Source organism: Drosophila obscura, unplaced genomic scaffold (assembly GCF_018151105.1).
Source record: "Drosophila obscura isolate BZ-5 IFL unplaced genomic scaffold, ASM1815110v1 contig_179, whole genome shotgun sequence".
Classification (NCBI taxonomy): domain Eukaryota; kingdom Metazoa; phylum Arthropoda; class Insecta; order Diptera; family Drosophilidae; genus Drosophila; species Drosophila obscura.
Window position 1 is genome coordinate 1,126,561 of NW_024542766.1, and position 23,281 is coordinate 1,149,841.

The 23,281-nt window shown below is 46.1% G+C and overlaps 9 protein-coding genes and 2 long non-coding RNA genes across 17 annotated transcripts; 6 read left to right on the forward strand and 5 right to left on the reverse strand.

Moving 5' to 3' along the window:
- Window positions 1-279: 279 nt before the first annotated feature.
- On the forward strand, window positions 280-725 carry LOC111080559. The gene is made up of 2 exons (XM_022376239.2): window positions 280-502; window positions 570-725. Exons 1-2 carry the CDS (start codon window positions 329-331, stop codon window positions 723-725), a joined length of 330 nt encoding a protein of 109 aa, XP_022231931.2. The 5' UTR covers window positions 280-328.
- A 338-nt stretch (window positions 726-1,063) lies between these two features.
- LOC111080542 lies at window positions 1,064-1,663 on the forward strand. Its single transcript, XM_022376218.2, has 2 exons — window positions 1,064-1,444; window positions 1,508-1,663. The coding sequence occupies exons 1-2, from the start codon at window positions 1,064-1,066 to the stop codon at window positions 1,661-1,663; spliced, it is 537 nt and encodes a 178-aa protein (XP_022231910.2).
- A 461-nt stretch (window positions 1,664-2,124) lies between these two features.
- Window positions 2,125-3,391, reverse strand: LOC121403976. Its single transcript, XR_005967622.1, has 3 exons — window positions 2,834-3,391; window positions 2,672-2,739; window positions 2,125-2,612 (listed from the first exon to the last, which is right to left on the reverse strand). It is a non-coding gene; the product is annotated as an uncharacterized LOC121403976 (long non-coding RNA).
- Window positions 2,170-2,895, forward strand: LOC121403768. Of its 2 annotated transcripts, none has more exons than XM_041592500.1 (2): window positions 2,170-2,559; window positions 2,611-2,895. In XM_041592500.1, the coding sequence occupies exons 1-2, from the start codon at window positions 2,196-2,198 to the stop codon at window positions 2,616-2,618; spliced, it is 372 nt and encodes a 123-aa protein (XP_041448434.1). In that variant the 5' UTR covers window positions 2,170-2,195; the 3' UTR covers window positions 2,619-2,895. The 2 variants fall into 2 exon arrangements, with proteins under 2 accessions (XP_041448434.1, XP_041448433.1); XM_041592499.1 differs by having other exon boundaries at window positions 2,170-2,552.
- Window positions 3,269-4,157, forward strand: LOC111080558. Its single transcript, XM_022376237.2, has 3 exons — window positions 3,269-3,537; window positions 3,599-3,904; window positions 3,960-4,157. The coding sequence occupies exons 1-3, from the start codon at window positions 3,463-3,465 to the stop codon at window positions 4,122-4,124; spliced, it is 546 nt and encodes a 181-aa protein (XP_022231929.2). The 5' UTR covers window positions 3,269-3,462; the 3' UTR covers window positions 4,125-4,157.
- Window positions 4,158-5,213: 1,056 nt separating this feature from the next.
- On the reverse strand, window positions 5,214-20,838 carry LOC121403975. Of its 5 annotated transcripts, none has more exons than XR_005967621.1 (3): window positions 20,756-20,838; window positions 18,745-19,057; window positions 5,214-5,344 (listed from the first exon to the last, which is right to left on the reverse strand). It is a non-coding gene; the product is annotated as an uncharacterized LOC121403975 (long non-coding RNA). The 5 variants fall into 5 exon arrangements; XR_005967620.1 differs by having other exon boundaries at window positions 18,745-19,176; window positions 20,756-20,835; XR_005967617.1 differs by having other exon boundaries at window positions 18,745-19,220; window positions 20,756-20,833.
- LOC111080560 lies at window positions 5,487-6,121 on the reverse strand. Its single transcript, XM_022376241.2, has one exon. The coding sequence runs from the start codon at window positions 5,938-5,940 to the stop codon at window positions 5,605-5,607; it is 336 nt and encodes a 111-aa protein (XP_022231933.1). The 5' UTR covers window positions 5,941-6,121; the 3' UTR covers window positions 5,487-5,604.
- Window positions 11,148-12,057, forward strand: LOC111080552. Its single transcript, XM_022376231.2, has 2 exons — window positions 11,148-11,548; window positions 11,608-12,057. The coding sequence occupies exons 1-2, from the start codon at window positions 11,263-11,265 to the stop codon at window positions 12,024-12,026; spliced, it is 705 nt and encodes a 234-aa protein (XP_022231923.2). The 5' UTR covers window positions 11,148-11,262; the 3' UTR covers window positions 12,027-12,057.
- Window positions 12,104-13,053, reverse strand: LOC111080553. Its single transcript, XM_022376232.2, has 2 exons — window positions 12,608-13,053; window positions 12,104-12,437 (listed from the first exon to the last, which is right to left on the reverse strand). The coding sequence occupies exons 1-2, from the start codon at window positions 12,948-12,950 to the stop codon at window positions 12,112-12,114; spliced, it is 669 nt and encodes a 222-aa protein (XP_022231924.2). The 5' UTR covers window positions 12,951-13,053; the 3' UTR covers window positions 12,104-12,111.
- On the forward strand, window positions 13,035-14,073 carry LOC111080557. The gene has a single exon (XM_022376235.2). The coding sequence runs from the start codon at window positions 13,127-13,129 to the stop codon at window positions 14,003-14,005; it is 879 nt and encodes a 292-aa protein (XP_022231927.2). The 5' UTR covers window positions 13,035-13,126; the 3' UTR covers window positions 14,006-14,073.
- Window positions 20,839-21,696: 858 nt separating the features above from the next.
- LOC111080544 lies at window positions 21,697-23,270 on the reverse strand. 2 transcript variants are annotated; one of them, XM_022376221.2, is made up of 2 exons: window positions 22,876-23,270; window positions 21,697-22,818 (listed from the first exon to the last, which is right to left on the reverse strand). In XM_022376221.2, the coding sequence occupies exons 1-2, from the start codon at window positions 23,047-23,049 to the stop codon at window positions 21,808-21,810; spliced, it is 1,185 nt and encodes a 394-aa protein (XP_022231913.2). In that variant the 5' UTR covers window positions 23,050-23,270; the 3' UTR covers window positions 21,697-21,807. The 2 variants fall into 2 exon arrangements, with proteins under 2 accessions (XP_022231913.2, XP_022231912.2); XM_022376220.2 differs by having other exon boundaries at window positions 21,697-22,827; window positions 22,876-23,269.
- Window positions 23,271-23,281: the final 11 nt, after the last annotated feature.

Here is a 23,281-nt window from a genome sequence, read left to right on the forward strand (position 1 = left end):
ATCGATCCACTCTACAATGGATTATTCGAAAATGCAAATCGATCGACCCTGCAATTGCGCCTCATCCGAGTGAGTATATACTGGTGGTTTATATAGATTCTCCATTATTTTCGTAACATTAGCCATGATCGCCGTGCTTTGGATATTCTGGTCGCTCATCATAAATGGCGCAATGTCAGAGCAGCGCAACTTTCGGGTAATCCTCGATGAGATCAGCGTGTCGGACCGTGATCCGGACTTGTTGGAAAAGTTGGAGATTCAGCTGACCCAGAAGAATAATCGGAGCTACGTCGATGCCCAAATAATATTCAAACGTAACTTTAAAGATATGACTGCACGTACCTCTCTGGATATGTGGAAGAGCAGAAATCAAATAATTCGGCTGTACGACGTACTATTGGATGCGTGTCTCTTCCTCGATGTGTCCCATAATAATCGATTGTTTAACGTCTTTGCCAAGGCACAAAGAAAATATTCAAACCTGAGTTGCCCCGTCAAAGCGGTGAGTCGTGTCAGATAACAAAACTTTTAACAATAATTTCCATTGTTATTCCAATCGCTTTCTGCAGAATTTAATCTACGCGTTTAACCAATTTTATATTGATGAACAGCAGTTGCCCTCCTTTATACCGCTGGGCGGCTTTCGGTCCCTGATCGAATACTCAAGCAAACATAAATTGACTGCGCGTATCATAACCCGCGGTAAAATTGTACCCAGACCTTGAGTTTCCATATTATGTATATGTTCAACCAAAAGGTTTATAATAAATGCATATTCGTATTCGTATTATCAAATGGATATATATTATATATCGGGTACACAAATAATTTTGTTTCCCTGAACACCCATGTGATGAGCGGTGTTTTTGGGTAGGAATAATTACGAAATTATATAAATGCATCCGGCTGTTTCACGCATAATTAATATTCCCTACGAAATTTTAGAATACATATAAAATTTTTAATAATACCTCATATAAATATTTAAATGGTTTTTGCCTCCATTGAGCTCTTTAATCGACTCCCATAAGCCCATGTCAGTATTATATTTTTACCTTCTGCCATGAGCTGGTCTTTGTTTTGGATCTGCTGCTGGTGCATTCTGCCAAATGACGGGAGGACAGAGCGCAACTTTGAGATTGCTCTTGATGAGATCAGCGTGACTAATCTCGATCCGGAGTTGATGGAAAACTTGGAGTTTCAACTGACCCAGATAAATAATCGCAGTTACATCGACGCTCAAATGACATTGAAGCATAATCTCAAGGAGTGGAATGTACGTAACACTCTGGAGTTTTGGAAGCCAAACAAGCAGAAAATCAAAGTGTATGATGTACAATTTGAGGGGTGTTCTATTCTGGAAGCTGGAACTAAGAGTCGCTTGTTGAAAATTTTCGCAAAAGGTATTAGGAAACACTCAAATCTAAGCTGTCCCTTCCAAGCGGTAAGTGGTAAAAACTTTCAATTTTTAAATGCAATTTAATAATCATAAAATCATCTCATACAGGACTTCAATTATACGTTAAATAAACTGTTCTTTGATGAGCAGGATTTTCCTCCGTTCGTACCGATAGCCCCATTTCTATGTCTCTTAGAATTTTCAACCAAACAGCGACTAAGTGCACGTCTCACAATACACGGCAAAACTACAGCAAAACCTTAAACGGTGTACCACGTGCCGCAACACTATCGATATACTGTATATCGTATATGTATATTTTATATTAATGTATTCCCAGTTAATGTATTGCATGAAAACTAAATGATTGTCCTTTAATGAACATTTAAATAAAGAACAAAAAAAGCAACAAATATTTCCATTTTACAATTTCCCACCTGGAGTCACCAGGGCATTCAAATTTCAGGGATTTTTTCACTTCACCAGGGGAAGAGAGCCTACCACACCGAAAGCCAACCAATTTGGGAGTAGTAGCAGCAGCTGCCTCTGCAGCCAGCTCTCATTTATAATAATACACAAATATTTTGTAACACAAACAAAATAAATATTCACTTAAAATGAAATACCTTTTCAGACATTTTTAATTCATTCATTAATTAAAATGGACCCCCATATGAATAATGATATCATGAGCGCCGCCAGTATTGGCAAATAAATACAAATATATTTCACGAACAGCACGAGTACATTCTTACCCTTAGCTATGGGCACTGTGTTTTGGATCTGCTGGTTCCTCATGCTCTCCACACCCAGGGACGTGAGGACAGAGCGTAATTTTCGCTTTATCCTTGATGAGATCATCGTGTCGTCGCTGGATCCGGACTTTGTCGAAACGTTCGAGTTTCAAATCTCCCAGATAAACAATCGGAGCTACGTTGACTCTCAGATGGTGTTGAAACGCAATGTCGACTCTTTGGGTGCCCATGCCACATTGGATTTTGCGAAGAAGAACAGCAAGGTTAGCCAAATGAGACTATACGATGTACAAGTCGATGCCTGCCTCTTTCTCGGGAAAAGTCACCGGAATCGCTTGTTTAAAATGTACGCAAAGGGACTCAAAAAGTTTTCGAACCTGAGTTGCCCCTTTAAAGCGGTGAGCGGTAGGTGATTCTGATTTCGATGAAAATAATTCAAGTAATCGTCTCCTGCAGAACTTTAACTACACCATAGAAAAAATGTATATTGATGAGGAGGAACTTCCCACATTCGTACCCTTTGGCTCGTTCCGATCTGTAGTAGAGTATTTACACAAAGAGGGAATCGGTGCGCGAACCGTGACGCTTGGACGATTTATTCCAAAAATGGAATAGAAAAAAAAACAGGGAAATAAATTCAAGCGCATTTAAAAATTTTAAATGTTGCAAAAAAGGTTACCTATAAGTCAAATTTGATCATTTCCTGCATATGTTCCCATGTTCCCGCTGTCTGGAATCTTTGGCCTGGTGTCGTCGCTTGGGCCACTTGTTGGTCCAGCCGTCTGGCAGTAAAGTTTGATTTTATACTGATTTACAGCCCGCATATAAATCTTGGATGACTATCAGCTCTAGGCTCTCTCTTTTTTATCGTTTATGAAGTACATATAATACTATAGCAGATGTCTGTATGTATCAGCTGTTTTATCAGCTATGTTCATGATATCATATATTAATTTAGCCACAAAATAAAGTACACATTTCTTATCAGGCTGGGACACAGGGATTGTTCATGTATTGCGATACACGGCTTATGGGAGCTTACTCGTTAAAACGAATAGAAATGTGGCCATCTGCCAGCCAAGAAGTTTGAGCTGTGAATATGAGTTCATTCATTCCCATTTTGTAAATTAAAAATCGCTTTCGCCCGCTATTAATGAAGGCGAAATGATTCAAATGGTTTTATCGGTTTTGAGCGTTTAAAATTAAATTAAAAGTCCATTTGTTCTATAAAGTGGAATCAAAAATACTTGCTGCTGAGATATAACTTTCCGAAAATATGAATCAGTTCAGTGTAACGGATCCATTAAAATGAACGCGGGCTGGCGGCTGAATGTGATTCCATTGTTTATTTGGATGATCCTGATGGGCAATGTTCGGGCAAAGGTGAGGAACGTAGATATATTACAGCTGCCAGGGATTGAAACCTATTTTCATGTATCACCAGATGGATGCCTACTTCACCAAGATGGAGTGCGTGAATCATATGCCTCAACTAATGAAAAATGTCAGCTGTCATTTGGATGGCAACAGAACATTCTCCGTGGAGCTTTCGTTGGCCCACACGGTAAAAGATGTCAATGGAACATATATTTTGGGTGTAAAGCGTGGCTCAGCGGTATCCAACTATATTACCATGGATATCAATTATTGCGAGGCTCTCGAAGCATTATATTCAAATTATCTGATCAAAATGATTGCCGAAGAATTACGACGCGCTGGAAATTTCCCAAATCATTGCCCCTTCAAAAAGGTTTGTCGCTCCATCTCGAATTATAGGCAGCCCCTTCACGTTATTATCGTTCCAGGATACACCATTCTATATCAAGGACTACACAATCGATACAAGGTTGATACCAAGCTATGTGCCCGAAATTGACTTCATATCGGACTGCACTATTAAAATATACAACAAGAAGGCGTTTCAATTAATCCTGTATGGTCGCGTAGTTCGCCAAAAATCGGGTCGTTGAATACAGATCATATTTACTTGCAATAAAATAAATATCTCTGCAGAGTTGTCTACCAGTGGATGTCTTCTATAATCTTAAATATAGTAGAAGCCTATTGGGAGCGTCATTAATAATGATATGTGCCTTGGAGAGGTGCATGAGGCAACACAAATTTTCCCCACTCATTATGTTTAATATTTTATGATGTGATTGATGGTGTTGTGCCATCAAATTTTCCCCCATTTTCGGCTTGCAAAAGAATTACTTTACTTTTAAAACATTGTGTTGACAAGAAACCCCAAAAAATATGAAGCCCTTCAGCACGAGGAGGTCGGCGGGGTTAATGGATGCATGGGGTGAATCCTTTTGGATGGAAAAGAGGAAAGAGTTTGTACAAGCTTCAATGTAAATTTGCTTCGTATTTTTTGCTGGGCTTTTTTTTTTGTTTTTTGCAACGAACAGAACTTGATTACACGTGCGCTAATTTAGTTGCACGCGAAAACATGCGAGTAATCAAAACGGTTGCTGAAGTGCCAGACCGCCAGAGCCTCGACTCTACTCAACTCAACTCTACTCGACTTGACTCGACTCGACTCGGCAGAGCACCCACCGTGGCTGCTTCTTAGCTTCTGTCCCCTTCCCTGCATTTTCACGATATACCTGTCCCTCCGACCTGGACACATCCTTAACCCGTTGACGTTCGAAATTTGAGTTCATGGCATGTTCATGCATGTTGCCGGTTGTTGGCCCTGGGCGCGTTCGTCGGCGAACACAAATTTAATTTATACACACACACACACACACACACACACATGCAAATACATATTTTCCATCATAAACACACACACACAGATGCAGAAGCAATATGCAATGTTGGAGTGGTGGCGCAAAAAAATATGCAATAAATTTTTAATTTAAATCAAGCCATCACGCCGGCTTCTCCACCCCAAAAGCTGCCTCTCACGTTCAAAAGGGATTTGGGGGTAAGTATACGAGAGTAAGGGAACAGAAGGACGGGGGGGCACGGGGCACAGACTGAGGCAGGGACTTATGGGTATTAACATATGAATGCAACTTTTGTATACAATATTCTTGTACACATACCTGTCTCTCTCTCTCTCTCTGTCTCGTTGTTGGTTCTGGGAAACAGCAGCCGAATGCTTTTTGTTGGATGCTCCTCACAGTTGGTTCTGTTGCCAAATCACGGGAATAACTCTGACTCAGGTTCCGAGAAACGCCACCTGAAAAGAGTATAAAAGTTAATAATAAGAAATTTTCTTTTTTATTTTCTTTAACTCTGAAAGTCAGAGATTTCTTGTAGCATTTTTTAACCCTCATTTAAGGGATTGTATAAAAATAGACATTCGATGGATTTTTCCAATCTTTTATATTCTTCTTAAGCATGTTACATAATTATTTAATGAATTTCACATAAATTTAGATATCATCTCAGCAACAATCCTAAATCCTACACATCCGGGAACCCTCCAAAATCGTTTTTCTACTCGGCATCCACGTCAACCTTGATGGTTTTGCAGAGGTTCTGCAGCTGCTTGTTTGTCTCCTCCATTTCGGTCCGCAGATTGGAGAGACTGATCTGGATCTTGGCCATGCGCATGTCCCCGGCTTTTAGCTTCACCTCCTGGGAGGCCGTGAAGTCGGTGGCATCTCGTCGTCCCTGCGTCAGGCGGCTGCGTGGCTGGCGGCGACTGTTGGTTGGTGCCGCCGCCTGGGGGCGTTCAACCAGCCGATTGGTGGCTGCCATTGTCACATCGTTGTCGGCGTTGTCGCGTCCATCGCTGGGACTGGGGATCGTCTTGGTTTTGGTTTCCGGCATGCTTGCGGCGATAATTGGTATTTAATTAACGTTTCAGAGAATTTTGTTTGCCGAAATTAGTCGCTATGCTGAGAGACACTGTACACTGACAATATACTCGTACAAAAATATTTTATACAATATAAATTTGTCGTATATGTCTCGGGTTGTATGTCTGAAGCGCACCGAATCGTATCAAAATGTTTGACTTACTTTTGGCATAATGAACACCGACTGCTGGGGTCTCGCACACAGGATGTCGATGTGAATACTACAGTGGGGCAGACTGGCAGACTGGCAGAGTGGCAGAGGAGGGGCAGAGAGCGGCAGGGCAGTGTGCTGATGAGTTGGGGGCATGTGTGCGGTGGAGCATACCGTTGAACTTTAATTACAATTAACCGCAAATGATGTAGCGCTGCTGGTGACGGCGGCGGCTCTGGCTTGCGGTCAGATTCAGGCCAGACGAAAAGACCAACAGTCGTAAAGCGTTTGAAACGATACGACTATGATATGCCCTGCTATCCCAGCAGCAGTGGCTAATGCCTCTTGAGTGTCGCTTCGACTTCTTTCAGTGTATATTTCAATCTATTTTGATTTAATCACAATTATTCCACAAAAATACGTTTGAAATTATATTCCCAGCATTGTTTATTATATTTTGAGTAGCTCTGAACGGGCTTTCAAATACTTATTCGATGCTATGTAACTGGAGACACTCCACCGGCATACGATTGCATTTGAAACATTTACAATATTTAATAATTTATAATTTCACATGTACCCCAAAAGAATTGATATCAAAAGTCTGTGGGAAAGGATGAATTTCTGTTTCATCCTTTGCGTTAAGGCAGGGTATTCGCACACACAAAAAAGGTGGACATAAACCTATTAAAGTATGAGGATCAAGCACACACACACACACACACACACAAGGAGTACAAGGACTACAAGGACCACAAGGAACAGGGACTTGAGCGAGCAGGCTCTGGCTCTGGCCACATGGGAGGACATGGCATGCAATGGTCGACTCAAATCAACTCGACTCGACTCGACTCCTGCTACCCATCTGCTTGCACTGGCCAGCAAAAGGGAGAGAGAGAGGGAGGAGGCACGCAATTAATTAAAAATACATGCAACGTGAACGAGTTTCAGACATCCTGCCACAGCCTGCTGCCTGCTGCCTGCATGCCTCCTGCAGCGGTATTAATTTGACCGCAAAATAAGCAAAGTATCCGGTACCCAGCCATGACAGGGGGCCGAGCCGTATCGGACAACGTACATTTGCTCGACCATCGCTAAATGCATTACACTCGAGACCAGAAAATTGGTGTCGCTTTTTTCTTTCTTTCTCGTTTTTGTTCCTGTGTTTGTTTTTTTTTGTGTTTGCTGTTGCTGCGAGTCTAAGTGGTCAACATGTGCTGCCAGGAGTCCTGCTACTGCCACTGCTACTGCCACTACTTCTACTCCTGCTGCTGCTGCTGCTGACTTTTGCGTAAACATCAAATATATGTGTGTGTGTGTGTGTGTGTGTAGTTGTCGAGGGAAAACAAATAGAAAACGCAGCCAAGGAAACCAGCATGAAGAATGGACACAACTACCTAATGTCGAATACACTTGCCAGGAGTAAATTTCATTAAATCTGAACGCAAAAAAAATTAAGAAAAATGTAAATTAACAATTTCCCTTACTAATTTATATTTATAAGTATTTAAAAGCAGATGGAAATATTGGCCTTAATTTGTATTGCATCACAGGTACCCTGCCCCTGCCAGGGTGTATGTCATAGCGATGGTACCCTGCCATCCGCACACCCATATGAACCAAAAGAACGGCGAAAAATAAGCAAGGCAAAGGCAAGGAAGGACATCAAATAAAGTTAAGCAAACAAGAGCATTAAGTGCATTGATGTTGTTATTGCTGTTGTCTAGGACTCGGACGCGGACGCGGACTCCTGCTCGGACTCCTGCTCCTGGGATGCTTCCCGAGTACTGGTTTTCTTCCTACTATTCTATTTTCCCCGTTCCCTCGATGCTGTTGTCCCTTCTTTGGGCAACAACTTCATTAGGCAAGTGCTCGACCGGCTCCATCCCCTGCCTGGTGCCTGCCTGGTGCCTGCCTGGTGGCTGCTGCTGTCTCCTTTACCATTTTCTATTGATTTTCTTAGCAATATTTCCATTACGGATATTCTATTCTCTCCTTTCTCCGTGTTTTTTTTTTTCGCTTTATTTTGTATTTGCCTGTGATGTTTTTGCTCCTGTCTTGCGGACACACCGTGGAGAGTGTCAAATGCCATTAAATGTCAACTAACCAGCTGTGGGGGGTCTGTGGGGGGGCTGGGCACAAGCACACCCCTGGTCTAGGCGCCCCAAGTGGCCAGGTAAGAGTCTTCCACGGCCACTGATTGCCACAGAAGGCAGGCGGCCTGAGGCCTGAGCGTCATGAGACCTTGGGGAGGATTCACCCGGAAATTTCACTTACCTTTTGCCATAGACAAGAGTGGCAAACGTTTTGACAACGCTTTGAGGACTTTGGCAGCTGTAAGCGACTGTGACATGGACCTCTACTATCTTCTATGTACATTGAGCCGAATGGAATAGAGCACCCACAATACGAAATTGGATGCAATCTATTATAGATAGAAGCACTAACTAATCTAAACAGAGTTATTGAAAGACTAGCTCTAAGTTTTTCTCATCGAATTTCGGATCGGAATTGTCCCTCAAGGTTTTTCCCAATTGCGAGTAGGATTTCAAATCTAAAGTGTAACAAATCTTGGCACACGATTATTATGATAAATAGCACGAGTTAGAGCAGAAGCCGGTCCAAGAATGAGTTGAGAAATTATGGGCTTAATGATAAAATGGCATGATGAAAATCCAAAACTACTTGCCAGGCGCTAATTGAATGCATGCTGCGCCTGGACTTGGACTTGGATTTGGGTTGTCCTATGGGCTCCGTTTTGCAGCATCCGCAATTGCAGCTGGAGCTGGCCCAGCGATGATAAACGACCCGGCCAAGAGTAATAGGAAACAAACAAGCATTAAGGCAAAAATATTTCTAAACAAATATTATTTACGAGCTGATGCGATGAGGAGAGGCACGAGGCGGAGTCTCGAGAGTTTTGGCAACGGTTAGACGCCTACTCCATTTGTTGGCCAGTTGCAGTATTATTATTTTTTTTTTTTTGGGGGGGGTTTTGTGCCACTGAGAATAATCAGCAACACCTCATAAATTCTAGAGAAAGAGGCCGGCCAGAATAATCAGGATGATTGCCAAAAAATAAAAATACAACAGCGAGAGGAACCTCACCAAAAGAAAGCTTAGATCTTAATTAATTCTGTACAGAAGGATGATTATATGTTGTAGAAAATATATATTTATTTATTTATCTAAACCTGCCGATTGATTCATTCAGAAGCCAGATGATTCCCGCTTGTGATAGATGCACATATGGCTAGCGAGTGATCAGGGGAACACGCCCAGAAGCAGGCAACACAAATTAGCTTTAACATACAGCCAAAGGGTAAACGAAAGGATGGGGCAGGAGTGTGTGCAGGATGATGATGGATGGAAGGCTGGCGGCCACTCAATCCCACACAGTTGTTCTGCTCCAACGCTTTCGCACAAACACCAATCAGCTGGCAGATGAATCAAGCGCAGGCGTTGGTGCTGGAGCTGGAGCTGGGACTGCGGCTGGGACTGGGACTGGGGCTGAGGCTGGGCTCTTCCCTGCGGCCCTTTCCCCCCAATTTTTTTATTTTTTTTGGACAGGCGACAAAACTGCGGCACTACGGAAAAAGGGACCCCACAGGCCCCATGCCTGGCAACAGCAGCCGCACACAGAGAGAGAGAGAGAGCGTCACAAGCGACACATGCAAGAGGAAAATCAATAAAGTGTTTGTTGGTTTATCTTATTTTCTCGTTGCATGGACGGATGCGTCGTTGTTGGTTTCTTTTTTTTTTGTGTCCTTCTTCCCTTTCAAATATAAATATAAATCTTTGGCGCACTTAAGCCTTTTAAATGATAACAATGGCCCCCACCGCCCAGAAGCAGCAGCATCAGTAGCAGAAGATGCAGCCGAACAGGACAACCCCTGAGTAGCAGGTGCGCCAACTGGACGCAGGACGCAGGACACAGGACACAGGAGAGAGGACGCCAATAGCCGTAGGACTTAGGACAACGGCATCGACAGAAGTTCCCCCTGTGCCAATCCGTTCCAGCAGCTGGCGGACAAATGTGCGTAGTCTTGCACCATCCACCAATGCCACCATGCCACCATGCCACCAGCATGCACCACCTCCTGCCGAGGCAGATATTCCATGAATTTATTATGTCTCTGCTTTAATGGAGTTTCGTTTCATCGAAAAGTTTCCCTCGAACAAATTATGAAATATATACCAGCGGAGTCAGCTTTTTTTGGAATTGAACGGAAATTGCGGTTAAAATTTGTTCAAAAAGCCACAAGAAAAAAAGGAAAGAAAGGAACAAAATATCAGAAAATAAAATGCTAGTTTATGGGCTTGGTGTGGTAGGGTGGGGTGGAGTGAGGTGAAAGAGCAAAAGTTTTCATTAATTTATTATATTTGTATACCCAAGAAGTTTTTGGTATTGCGCGGCATTTTATTTCTGTACTTTGGTGGAAATTTGCATGAGGGATCCTTCAGTTATATATTATATTTTCTTCCTGCGCTGACTTGTTTGTTCTTCCAATAATTATTCTCTGACAAATGGATCTACATACTCTACTCTACTCTACTCGTATTCACATGCTGAATGAAGACTTAATCTGAGGCCCAGCACCGCCCTGATGACCCTTTCGTTTGATTCGGCTTCCTCAAAATGCATTTATGCAAAATAGAATTAGTGCACTAGACCGTTATAATTGTCATATTAGACAGAAAATGCCATGGCCGACAGCCGAGAGGGGAGGGGGCAAAGCGCCTGAAGTGTCAGTGGACGGACGGACGGACGGACGGACGGACGGACGGACGGACAGTGGAGTGGCCACGATTAGAGACAGGAGCCCAGACCAGAGCCAGAGCCAGGAGAGGCTGCTTCCGACCCAGACATGGCAGGAAATTGCTTAATTTAGCGCAAAAATTATCCACTAGCCAACGAAGCTCAATGGCAGAAGAGCACCCCCGCCCCAGGCCACCGCCCGAGCAGATACCCGAGATACATACATCAAGCAGCCAGCCAGGCAACCCTTTTTCACATTTTGGGAATGACACAAATGGCAGACAGAAAATAAAATTCACCTAAACACATTCTACAACAACAGAAAACAAAAACAAACAAACACAAACAGAGAAACAACCAAACAAACCCATGCCATACACATCATGCTGCAACCTCACGACGAGAGTCTAGGGGAGGCAAGCTCCAGCGTGTACGCACACACTGAGAATGCATCAGAGGATCCGAGTGTGGCATCGCTGAACGACTCCGAGCAGCCATCAGACCAGAGCACATCCCATTACTTGGTGCAGGTGCAGCTGAGCCACAAACAGATCAACAAACGCTTTACGGAACTTCTGAACCTCTTCGAGGGCTACACAAAGATCATGGACGGAGACCAGAAGCATGAGGGCGTGGCTGCGAATCAACTGAAGCGTGTTCCCAGCCATGGTATGAGTGGGGAAGCGATCATCCCATCTGATCTCTAATCTATAATCCGTTTCCCAAAGATCAAAATGAGCGGCTGTCGGCGGGTACTGCGTCGGAACGCACCATTCAGGCCGCCAGCTGCGAGGTGAGCATCCAGACATCCTGGACGCTGCTGGAACAGCAGAAGAACGACTCCAAGGCAGCAGAGGAAGGAGTGTCGCCGAAGGAAAAGCCCAGCCGGTTGCAGCAGCATACCATACACATCGAAGTGGCGTCGGTGACATCGGCCACAGACATGCAACGGGCGCCCCTGCACCACAGATTGTGGCATGTCCTTCTAAATGCCGTGGACGCTTTGATCGGCTGCTTGTTAATGATGGGCGAAAACGTTCCCTACTTGCTGTTCATATTGGTGTGCGTTTGGTGCCTCTACCTGTTGTTGGCACACTACAGAAAGTTCCTAACCGATCACATCATTGCGGTTGAGCCCCCCAAGTAGTTAAATGAATGATTCGCTGCGCTCGATTAAATTCAGGATCGATTTATCACTGGGGTGGGGTGGGGGTGGGGTGGTGTGGGGGTACTTATCGCAACATAGTGGGGGTGCAACAACACATGATGGCGAGACTGCAGTAGAGCGCCGAGGCGAAATCGGTCAGCATGTAGCAGAAGCGATCGGCCAGGGGGGGTCGCGCCAACACGTTCGGCACGGGCGGCGACACGGTGTCGATGTAGATCGTTTGGCGCGTCTGCTCACAGGGCGTGGGCAGGAAGACACGATCTCCTGGGATGCTGTTGCAGCCGATATCGGATCTGGCACGACTGCGCGGCTGTTCCGTTTGCACGGCCCGCGTACATGACTTTCGGGCGTCATCCTTCATGTAGATCGTTGAATCGTCCTCGGTATGCTCTGTGGGTGGCAGGGGATGTTTCTTAGAGGTCGGTTCTCAGTGTGCGTGCGCTCGTCTCAACTGCTGAGCCACACTGGGAGAGAGAGAGAGAGAAGCAGAGGGCGAGAGTTCCATTTCCCTCCATTTTCTCTGGCTAGATGCGATGCGATGCGATGCGATGCACACTCACCTTCAGCCAGGGCCTCGGTCACCCAACTATGCCAATTGGCAATGCGGTCATCGTTCAGTGGCAGGCTGCTGTTCATCAGCGTACGGGAACTGGGAGCGATGACCGCATCGAGGCTGCTCTTATCGTCCTCGACATAGACACGGACATCGACTGCGACATCAGCATCGTCCTCGTCGCCGTATGGCTGAAAGCCCAAAATGTCGAAGAGACGTTGGCAGGTGGAGGACCCGCACGGTGGGGGCAATTTATGGGGGGCAGGTTCATTGACTGCCTCCAGGACCAGATCGCTAATAAGCTGATTAACGACAACGGCGGTGGTTTCTTGCGGCTCTCTGCACGCCATGTAGTAGTTAACGTTCACAGATGGAATTTAGAAGAGTTCGAAAAGGGGTTTTACAATATTGGAGTCAACATTATTCCGGCTAAATGTCAGTCAATCGAGTTCTGGCAGCTGTCACACAGAAATAGGACTTGGCAGACTAAAGAGAGACCTTCAAAATTTCTAATTTCAAAAACAAGATGGACCCTCAGAGAGCGACGACGAAGAATGATGTGAAAGATGCGTCCTCGGAGGCAGAAGCAGAAGAGAGCCCCGCCGCAGAGACCAGTAGTCCTGTAGCGGCCAGTCTTGTGGTCCAGCTGAGAGACGCCACTGTGGGTGCCACCGAAACAGATGTACCCGCCGCTGTACCATCCTGCTGCCAGCTGAATGAGATGCCCAGCACCAGCCAACAAAAGCCGGAGACTGGCAGGTCTGAAGGTCGCCTCAATCACCTCATCGATATGCTGGACAACTTTACCTTCCGCCTGGACGTAATCGAGGAGAAGGTGCGGCGCGAGGATCAAGAAACCAACGACCCAGAGCAAGTCACAGTGACGGTGGACTCTGGTACGGCGGTGATTATTCAGATACCAGAGATCTGCGACCTGGGCACCCAGACGGCGGTCACAAGGCCGCCACACCGACAGCGGGTGGAGGTGAAGGCCATACCTCCACCGCCGCCGAGCGACCAGCCCGATACGCGACCACCCTGTGAGCGCACCCACCACACCATACAGATCCGATCGAATAATAATCCTGCCAATGCGGCAGCCGAACAGGGTCGCCTGTCCCTGGGCGCTCGCATTTTGCGAGCCTTGGGGGACTTTGGGGCCGCCATCTGCCTGTGCATGCAGATCAACAAGGATTGCATCTTCTGTCTGGGCTTCTTCGTGGCCTTCGTTGTGAGTGCCAGCTTCCTGACGGCCTTCTTCTATCGCACTCTCAACTTCACGTCGACGGCACGCGCCGCCGGGGATCCGTTCGCTGGAGCGACGGGCGCCTACGATGTGGCCACTCTCCGCTTCAATGGCGGCTACTACTACATATATAACAGACAGCGGCAGCACTTTCAATAAGCATACTTTTACGGCATCTTCTTTGAGGGATTTTACACTAAAATTTGGTCCGAGAAAATTTCTGTGTGTCGTGTTGTGTGTGCTCGGGGCATTTTGGCGGGGGCTTCAGCCATCGATGGTGTGGCAAATGTTCAGGACATGCTGATTGAACTCCTGCGGCTCCTCCAGATGCACATAATGGCCCGATCCTTGGACAAGGGCCAAATGGGGGAGCGTGTGCATGGGGGATTGCGCTCCACAGATGAAGGAGAAGCCCAGATTGCTGGGCAATTCGTTGGTGCGTTCCATCAGTGACTGTCGCTGCCAGTGCGGCCAGTTGTGGCAGGAGACCTGCCCCTGGGCCAGTGTCTGGAAGGCTGACTCTCCGCTGGGCGTGGCCGCCGTACACTGCTGCAGATAGTGGTTCAGATCGTCTTCCAGAAGTTCCCTAAACTGTTGCTTGAGACGCGGCTGGGGCTGTGTGTCGTTCAGGAGAATGCTGGCCAGGGGCCCCACACTCCACAGGATCCAGTAGGGATTGAGAAAGCCCGAAATTATATTGAGCATGCCCAGGGCTTTCGAGGGAGTCGCCTCAAAGCCCCAGGGCTCGGCCAGGATGAGATGTTTGACGCGATCCGGATAGGCCAGGGCATAAGAGATCGCCACAAAGGCGCCCAGACAGTGGCCCAAGAGTATCATCTGCGGCAGACGCATCTCCTCGCGCCACGCCTCCAGGGCCAGCACCATCTGCATCTCACATATGTGCGCCTTGGCCGAGAACATGGGACGAGAGCTGCGACCAAATCCGAGCATGTCAATGGCATAGACCGGTCGCTGGCTGGCGAGGCAATCCAGATTCAGGAGCCACGAGCCGAGTCCCGCGCCGCGGCCGTGCAAGGCCACGAGAGGCACATGCTTTGGGTCCTCGGTGTTCATTGCCAGTGTCCAAATCCTGTCCGAATTTCCCACCACATCGCCAATGTCGATATAAAATGTCTGGCATGGGGTGGCCATGTGGCCGAGCAGATCCTTTTCGGCCTCTCGCAGCTTCTGGTCGCTGCTCAGCGACCAAACGAACAGCCATTTGAGAATCCCGCTGCAGGGCCACTTGCTCCAAACCGGTTCCATCCGAGGCGGAGGTTCAATTGTCCTGCTGCCGCCGCCGGTTGCTGCCATTCGCAAGGTTTCGGGTTTCGGGGTTCGTGAGGTTGCAATTTGGAAAAGTTTTGAATTTAAAAAGTTCCAGTCCCAGTCCCAAAACGTCAGACGGGGAGAACAGAACAGAGCAGGCCCAGGCCAGGCCCTGTGTCCGTCCGGCTTTACTTGACTTCGACTTTGACTTCAACTTGGACTTCAACTTGGACTTGGACTCGGACAATGGGTCAGAACACACACAAAAAGCGTCGGTCGGGCCTTTGGGTACGGGAAATTGGCCACAAAACGTTCGTCGCCTGCTGTGTGGGGCAGGGCAGGGCTGGGCAGGGCAGGAGGCAGCCACACAACTTTTTGGCAAGATGCCCGGGGCACAAAGGAATTATTGTTAATATAGGCAATGCCCCCTACCCCTACCCCCCTCCAGGCTCTTGCCAGCAGGCGGCAGGCCCTGACCGGGGGTCGGTTGGTCGGTCGGTCTTTTGAATATAATTTATTTATGCGAAATATGGCAAATATTTTTCACAAATTCCATTCAACGAAGCTTCTCATACACTTTGGACATTCATTATGTAATCTGTTCAGTAAAAATACTCTCTATATTCGTATATAAACATTAAAGAAGCTTTTACTTTTTTCGCTTGTTATTTCTGCAACAAATCCATAATTATAAATATTGGCATATTAAATATACTCGGCACATGGTCATCTAAATGTCTGACAAAGCGATAAGCTAAGCGGAAGAGCCCCAAAGAATGTTTCGGGTACATAGAGTACCATAAGAAGAGATTTTCATTGACTCCTCCCAATGCCATGAAAGCGGAGGCGGGGGCGGAGGCGGAGGCTGTCTAAAACGGATAAACTGTTTAGATGGCAGATTTTCACCAAATTGAATATACGACAATACTATATACAATATATATACACATGTACATATGTATTTTCCATTTCCCGCAGCTCAGTTTTCGCATGGGGGGCGGCTCTGGAGGGGACAATTAAAGTTTGAATGAAGACTAAAAAAAAAAGAGACGTGGAATTGGCAAACAGTTTTTTGGACAGTACTTTATTAGACCTGGGGCTGGAACTGGAACTGGAGCTGCAGCTCTGCATGGCTATGGGTGTACTTTTATGATGGGAGAACGAATGTTTGGGGCTCCTCCAATGGGTCGGAGAACGCGGAACGGAGCGACATGCGGGCTTCCGCCGGCAGGAAATTGAATTGCACGAACACGCGAAATTACATCATTCTGGAACCACGGTAAACAATTTCCTCTCTCCGTGTGCACACACCTCTCCGCCAAAAAACGCTTTTATTTTATTTCTCTCACATTTATTTTGATTTTTCACCTCCTTCTCCCCGCTGCCGCTGCTGTTGCTGCTGCTCCACAACATTTTCAACCAAATTTTGACAGGGAAATATTTCGTTTAACGTTGCCTAGGTTCCCACCCCCATACCCCAGCTCCCATCCCTTACCACCACCCCCATCCTTGTTAACGGCAATTTGTGCGAAAATATCAATTTCACTTTTTTTTAACTCCACTCTTTATTGTACCCTATCTTCTGTTCTGTGATTTGGATGCAGTCCACTCTTGAAGAGAATACCCGGGAATTCAAAAACAAAATACATGTCGTGTTCGTGTTCGTTTTCGAGCTCGAAGCGTGCTGGCCGCTGTTCTACTGGAATGCTACATCCAAATTTCACTTACGAATGACAATATTCAGTACATTTGGAAATAAATATGCGCCTCTCGTGTGATTCAAAATTAGCGCTTCCATTTCGCTAATGGGAGATTGTCCAGGGTGTTTCGGTCTTCGAAAGCTCCCCGATGGCAGCAGCCTTTCGTTTTGGATTTGCTTTATTTTGTGTGGGATTTGGGTAAAAGGACTCTTGTGTTTGTTTGTGTGTAGATGAAAATGGCGACGGCGAAGGCCCAACAGAAGGGGGGCGGGGGAGGGTACAGAAAATGATGGCAACAAAAGCAGCCCAAAACCGGCAATCAAAATGTCTGAAAAACCAAAACGAATGACAGCCAACATATAGCATATAGCATATAGCGATCCCCCAGATACATAGATACTTGAATGCATGCATGTACATATATATGTATGTATGTATGTATGTATGTATGTGAGGCACTAAAAAAGAACTCAGTCAATGTGCCACTCCCACTCGGGGACTACCACCACTGAGAAAGCCCTTTGCCCCCATGTACCCGAACATCATGGCAACGCTGTCAAGTTTGAAAGGATTATTGCCACTTGCCGCTTGCGGCGAACGTTCTTAAAATGTAACACGTTTCAAACAAGTTTAGATACGTGTGTTTTGTCTGTTTGTAGAGTCGGACTCAGAGTCGTCGGGTGTCCGCTTGGGCTTGGGCTTGGGTCTGCCGCTCTTGTGCCGAGTATATCGTATCTCTTGATATCTTTTGGCCCAACCATCCAGCGTAGCGCAGCGCTCGTCTCTCACTCTCTCCCTCTCACTCACTCGCTCTTCGGGCCAACGGCTATGTAAAAAGTCATCAACGGGGGCCAGTTTGCCCAGGCCAGGCCTAGGAAAAGCAAGAGCAAAAACAACGGCGGCGGCGACTGGTTTGACGAGCTTTTTTTCAATGGGCTCGCGACCAAATAAAAATAAAAACTCAGCCCCACTGCTGCTGCTGCCCTCCACTTGGGTTGAACTCTCTTCTGACCAGGTCCCAGCCTCCAGCTCCAACTCCATCTCCAGCTCCCAGCTCCAGCTCCATGTCCGAGTCCGAATCCGATTCCAATTTCGAGTCTTACTCCCAGCGAAAATAGTCGTAAAAATTCGCGCTTGCCACCAAGATTATTTCGTGTGCTGCCAAACCGAAAAAGAAATGTTAGACTTTGAGATGCTCTAAGCACGCAAGCGAAAGGGAAACAAAAGCCCCAAGACGAGAGTCGCCAAATATCAAAGAATATCCCAGGCCAAATATTAACCGGGAGCTGGTGCGGGGCAAGTAGACAATTGTGTGTGTGCGAAGATTGATGGGGAGTCTGTGCTGAGGTCATTCATCATGCGATTCTCTTGATTGGACACATCTCAGGGGTTTCCGATGGACGAAGGTTTCCAAATACATTCATGCACATTCATACATATGTACGTACGTACATATACATTTATGTATGCGGGAGATTCTCTTTTACAATAACTAAACCCCAAAAATGTTCTCAAATTGGCACATTATATATTTAAAACGTTTTCACATTTTCTAATTTTCATCTAAATTGTTCAAGAATTTAAAAACTTATTGAAAACTTTTTCTGGGTATTTGGTTAAATATTAAATAGAACTTTTCCCCAATGCAATTTCAAATGAATTTTTCGTTTAAATTTTGGACTAGTATTGGAACCTCTGCACCGCTAGAATTCTGATCATACTTTGTGTGTTACCTATTAATATTCCATAGATTTTTGTTGTTCTTCGTATGCATTTATTTTATTTTTAATTTGCACTTCTCATACTTTGACGCGACTTGTACCGCCGTCTCTTGTGCTTCTGCTTGGCCATTAAGTGCAGAGACTCTTTGTTCACCCAATTTTTACGACTGCAGAGTATTTAAAACTTAAAACTTTAAGTACTACTCACCTTTAAGAGTGGACTATGCGAGAGTGTGCGTTGGTAATATACATTTGTGTGTGTATATGTGTATGAAGACATGTTGCATGGATGCTGCTGCGGCTGCGGCTGTGACTGCGACTGCGACTGCTGCAGCTAAATGATGACGATGGAAACGCTGCTGCTGCTGCTGCACATCCTGGCGGCCATCTTTGGAGGAGGCGAGGGGGGTGGGGGCAAAAGCCAACTTTGCGGAGCTGCCTGCCTTGCCTTACATGTTGGTGGATGGATTTTCTGTCTTTTTGTTGTATTTTTGTTTTGTTTTACTCGATCAACACTTTGGCTGCATTTGGTTTGTACAATATATAAATTAATTGATTTGCTTGGGTATTTCTTCGATCGGTTAATATTGTTTTTATTGATTTACTGCTGGCCGCACGTACGTGATTATAAATCAAGTTTCTGGTTTTATGATGGAACCACAAAAGAAACGAACGAAAAAAACGCTTTTGAAAGTGACCCACGCAAACGGCAAATAGTTGGCATAAATAATAGAAAAAAAAGACAAATTAATGTGTAGTACAAAAAATAAAAGAAGTTTAACAACTTTTTTCGAGCCAAACGAACAGCTGAAAAAACAGCAACTGTCGACGCTGCTGCTGCTGCTGCTGCTGCTGCTGATGATAATAATGATAATGATGATGATGATGATGGTTAATGCGAACCTTTTCAGAGAGCCGGTTTCCCAAAAAAAAAATACGACTACTAATCGCAAAACACATAGGAAAATAAGAGGAAAATTCCGTGGGGAAAAACGAGGGGAAATAACTGAACTGAACTGAACTGAACAGACGTCACACACTGGCAGCAGCTGATTTCGAAATGTGGAAATGAAAGCGCGGCCAGAACTTGAGCAAAGGACCTGCAGCCGGTCACTGAAGCCCCAGAGCAGAGGCCCCCACAGTCAGAGCCACAGCCGGAGCGGAGTAAGCCCCGCGTTGTGTGGCACGCGAGTATGTGGATGTCAACTTATGTAAAACCGACTACCCGAGACTACGGTACTGCGGGGCGACTCCGAGTGCCGACAACTGAACGGAGAGCCGAGTACCGTTTTCCGGCAGCATTACTGCCAAAGTAAGTGAGTGCGAGCGGGACGCCAGCAATGCAATTTTGCAGGACAAAGTTAGGCAGTAACAAGACTGCTGTGGCTGCTCTGCTGGCTATATGCGAGTGCGTGCGTCAGTGTTTGTGTGTGGCGCCTGCGCACTGATCGCACAGCTGACGGGGGCAGCAGCAGCGAAAAGCAGGGCTGGAATGGAGTCGCTATTGGGCGAACATCAGAGGACAAAGTAGTAGAATACTAAAATACTAATGGTATTCCAGTAGCTGCTTTTGATTGGATTTTGAGTCGTCCGACGACAGATGTTCCAATAGCGTTACAATTTTTATTTTTCCTTTTGCCACTTTATGGACGCGCCCCAAAAGTCTGAAGGCTGCTTCGAGTCCGCTCCTGGTGGTCGCGCTGTTGCTAGGTGCCCGACGCCGCAGCTGGTGCTGCCACTGCCTCTGCCCCAAGCTGCGTCGGCTGCAGAGCCAGCTGATTGTGGCTCGTGTGTGTGTGGGGGTGGGGTATGGGTGTTGTTGGAGGGACGCTGCCTGGAATTTGATCGGCAATGGGAGGCAACGAAAAACTAACGGCTCTGGCGGACAAACGGTGCTTCCCATTGATTTCGGGCTCCAAACAAGTTCTAGTCTACAGTGGGGCACATTAAGGTTTGCCCACTGTGCAGCACAGTGGGGGCCTTGCAGCCAAACATTTGCACACAAACACACACACTCCATCTCGCGCCCCTCCGCTGGCACCACAGTAAACCTGTTTTTTGTTAAGAACTATTTTTTTATCGCCTCTGCCACTTGCCACTTGCCACCGACAGCGACAGCCGCTGAAACTATTTCACAACTTGTATTTGTTGTTGATTTATTTGTGTTTGAATTCACTTTTGTCGCTACCGTTCACTATTTGCCTTTGTTTTGGCTTTACCTTTGCACAATCTGCTTTGCTTTTACATTTTACATTAGGACGCGGGCAGCAGCAGCGACACGCAACTGGTCACACTGGTGTGACCGCGGATTTATAAAATAAACTGTCGACCCCTCAGAAATAAACCGAAGAATGCCGTAAATATACCGAGGAAACAGAAACTTAACCCACTTAAGCCCGCACTATTTAAACAGGTTCAGCCGCGAAAAATAATGCTATTTCAAACCCTTCTTGTAGATCCAAGATTATCCTTATCCGGTAGTTTAAAAAAAAATTACCATGACATCTTTCACCTCAACTGCGCTAAAATGTTTCAGGTTTCACAATATTCGCGCGTAAATTTAAATGCCCCCTTGTCGACAATGGGTTAGCGTTATATTTTGTTGATCAGAAATCACATTTCTTGATTTAGATTTTCCGTTTAATATTACCAGCTCTCTAGGCCTCTCAGCGCTGAATATATAGTTTTATCAAACGGATGAATCAATTTTCTACAATGGTGGCTAATTTTAAGGAGTCTCTTTTATTGTTTATTTTTAGTAAATAAGGTTTAAAAAAAATGGGCCGAGGCATAAAACGCACATATGTGTGTCCTGAATGAAATGTGTGAACGGAATGAAATGTATGTTCGGAATGCTGATCAACTGGCTTCAGCTAGGATATGGAAATTCCATCCGATTGATAAATACAACTTCTACAAGATTTGTTAGTTTCAGGACTCTCTTTTCTTGGATAGTAGTTTATAAAATGAGGTTTAAGTGCTGTTTTCCAAGCTGCTTTTGCAAACATTTAAATAATGTCCTTTTCTCGGATTGACCATATTCATGCGTTTCCTGTGCATTGAAAACAATTAAACAAGATTTTCAGGACTCTTGACCAGCAGTAATTGCAGCCTTTGTGTGAAATTATGTACAAGCATAGAAAAACAAATTAAATAAAAGCATGGAAATAAAATGATTTATTTGAAAGTGAAATGAATATGGGTATGATTAGATATAATGATTTGGTAGCTCATGGCTGGGCATAAGGCAGGTGGGAACTACTAAATAGGATTAGTACATGGCGCCAATCTGGGAATCAGTGCCCGACATCAGCCTGCGCAGGCTGGACCCATTGAACCGCTCCGAATGATTCAACTGATCATCGAAGCTATGCAGCGGCAACTGCGATTTTCGCAGCTCCCTTTCCACGGAGCGAGATCGCAAGTGGGGCCGATTCTTGACACAGCTGAGTGGTGTACGCTTTGGTGTGGCTTGGGGTGTGGTTTTCGGTGTACTTGCGCCGGAGGGTGACGACTCCTTATCCATATAGATCTTGGTCTTGCTGGCGCGTGCCGGCTTACGGGGAGCCACACGTCGCTTATTGCCCAGTCGCACTCGGTCCAAGTGCTTGTTTGCCGGCTGCCTCTCCGAGGTGCCTGGTATTTGGGGCTCTTCCAGATTCGTGTCGGTTCCAGCGCTGGCAAACGAGGCCATGCTGCTCTCCGCACTGAGATTGAGTGTGAGCGTTTCCAAGATCTGTTCCAGCATCTCTGACTCGCGTGCCTCTTCCTCTTCGTCGTCGCAGAACATTATCGGCGTGCGCTCGACCCCAATGCTGGGCGAACGTGGATCATAGTGCCCCTGCGCTGGCGGCGTCCCCGGCAGCTCCGCCGTGCAGGGCATGGTCTCTTCCTCATCGTACGGCAGGGAAACAATTTCCAGCGAGCTGTTGTTGTGGTGTGTCTGGGGCGGCGTGCCAAAGCTGTCGCAGCTTACATCGCCTGGTTCGGCAGACGCTGGTGATAGACTCTGATATGGCGAATCGATGCTGTTTGCTGCTGGCATCTCGGCTGTTGGTCGGGCTGGAGCACGTGTATCCACAAAGAGATCCGCAAATGTGTCATCCAGGTTCAGGGAGCGCACTTCATCTAGTATGAGCGGTGTGCGATTTAGCTGTGGTGAACGCGGATCGTTCAGAGAGAATCCCTTTAGCAGACGCTTGCGCAGCTGAGAAAATGCATTTTCGGTCGGCGCCGATGTGGGGTGATCTGCTGTCCTCACAGGTTGTGCCTGCTGCTCTGGCTGTAAGAACTGCAGCGGAATATAGTGAATCTGTAAATGGCTTTGTATAAAACTCACATTTAAGGGTGTACGGCAGCCATTGGGCGAGCGTGGGTCGAGCAATGCGTTGCTGTCTTTAATTGGAGTGGTCATTTCCAAATTTTCGGCTTTACAACTGCCCAACCGAAGTTTATTCAATGTTGGCGTATCTGGCAAGTACTCGCCCTCAATTTTAGACGCTTTGGCTCCCATTATATCGGAATTTATCTGATTTTTAGTAAAATTTTGCTGCCGCGCTTTTGTTTTCAAATGGCGTCCCTTGAAGGTTGCCACTCGGCAATACTGTAAAATTTCCTAAAGCGTTATTCACTCGTCTCATAGATGCGTCGAAAAATCCCACTATCGGAGGACTTTATTTATTTGTTGATGAACTTATTCATCTTCAAATTAATATACTCGTAATATGAAATATCAAATGTTAGGC

Bases quoted from the DNA above. Each gene is read 5' to 3' on its own strand.
- LOC111080559 (XM_022376239.2), top strand. From the start codon at position 329: ATGACTGCACGTACCTCTCTGGATATGTGGAAGAGCAGAAATCAAATA. The intron at 503-569 runs GTGAGTCGTGTC...CGCTTTCTGCAG, and splicing joins TGAGTTGCCCCGTCAAAGCG to AATTTAATCTACGCGTTTAA.
- LOC111080542 (XM_022376218.2), top strand. From the start codon at position 1,064: ATGAGCTGGTCTTTGTTTTGGATCTGCTGCTGGTGCATTCTGCCAAAT. The intron at 1,445-1,507 runs GTAAGTGGTAAA...CATCTCATACAG, and splicing joins TAAGCTGTCCCTTCCAAGCG to GACTTCAATTATACGTTAAA.
- LOC121403768 (XM_041592499.1), top strand. From the start codon at position 2,196: ATGCTCTCCACACCCAGGGACGTGAGGACAGAGCGTAATTTTCGCTTT. The intron at 2,553-2,610 runs GTGAGCGGTAGG...CGTCTCCTGCAG, and splicing joins TGAGTTGCCCCTTTAAAGCG to AACTTTAACTACACCATAGA.
- LOC111080558 (XM_022376237.2), top strand. From the start codon at position 3,463: ATGAACGCGGGCTGGCGGCTGAATGTGATTCCATTGTTTATTTGGATG. The intron at 3,538-3,598 runs GTGAGGAACGTA...ATGTATCACCAG, and splicing joins TGGGCAATGTTCGGGCAAAG to ATGGATGCCTACTTCACCAA. The intron at 3,905-3,959 runs GTTTGTCGCTCC...TTATCGTTCCAG, and splicing joins ATCATTGCCCCTTCAAAAAG to GATACACCATTCTATATCAA.
- LOC111080560 (XM_022376241.2), bottom strand. From the start codon at position 5,940: ATGCCGGAAACCAAAACCAAGACGATCCCCAGTCCCAGCGATGGACGC.
- LOC111080552 (XM_022376231.2), top strand. From the start codon at position 11,263: ATGCTGCAACCTCACGACGAGAGTCTAGGGGAGGCAAGCTCCAGCGTG. The intron at 11,549-11,607 runs GTATGAGTGGGG...CGTTTCCCAAAG, and splicing joins GAAGCGTGTTCCCAGCCATG to ATCAAAATGAGCGGCTGTCG.
- LOC111080553 (XM_022376232.2), bottom strand. From the start codon at position 12,950: ATGGCGTGCAGAGAGCCGCAAGAAACCACCGCCGTTGTCGTTAATCAG. The intron at 12,438-12,607 runs GTGAGTGTGCAT...TGCCACCCACAG, and splicing joins GACCGAGGCCCTGGCTGAAG to AGCATACCGAGGACGATTCA.
- LOC111080557 (XM_022376235.2), top strand. From the start codon at position 13,127: ATGGACCCTCAGAGAGCGACGACGAAGAATGATGTGAAAGATGCGTCC.
- LOC111080544 (XM_022376220.2), bottom strand. From the start codon at position 23,049: ATGGGAGCCAAAGCGTCTAAAATTGAGGGCGAGTACTTGCCAGATACG. The intron at 22,828-22,875 runs GTGAGTTTTATA...ATTCCGCTGCAG, and splicing joins GCTGCCGTACACCCTTAAAT to TTCTTACAGCCAGAGCAGCA.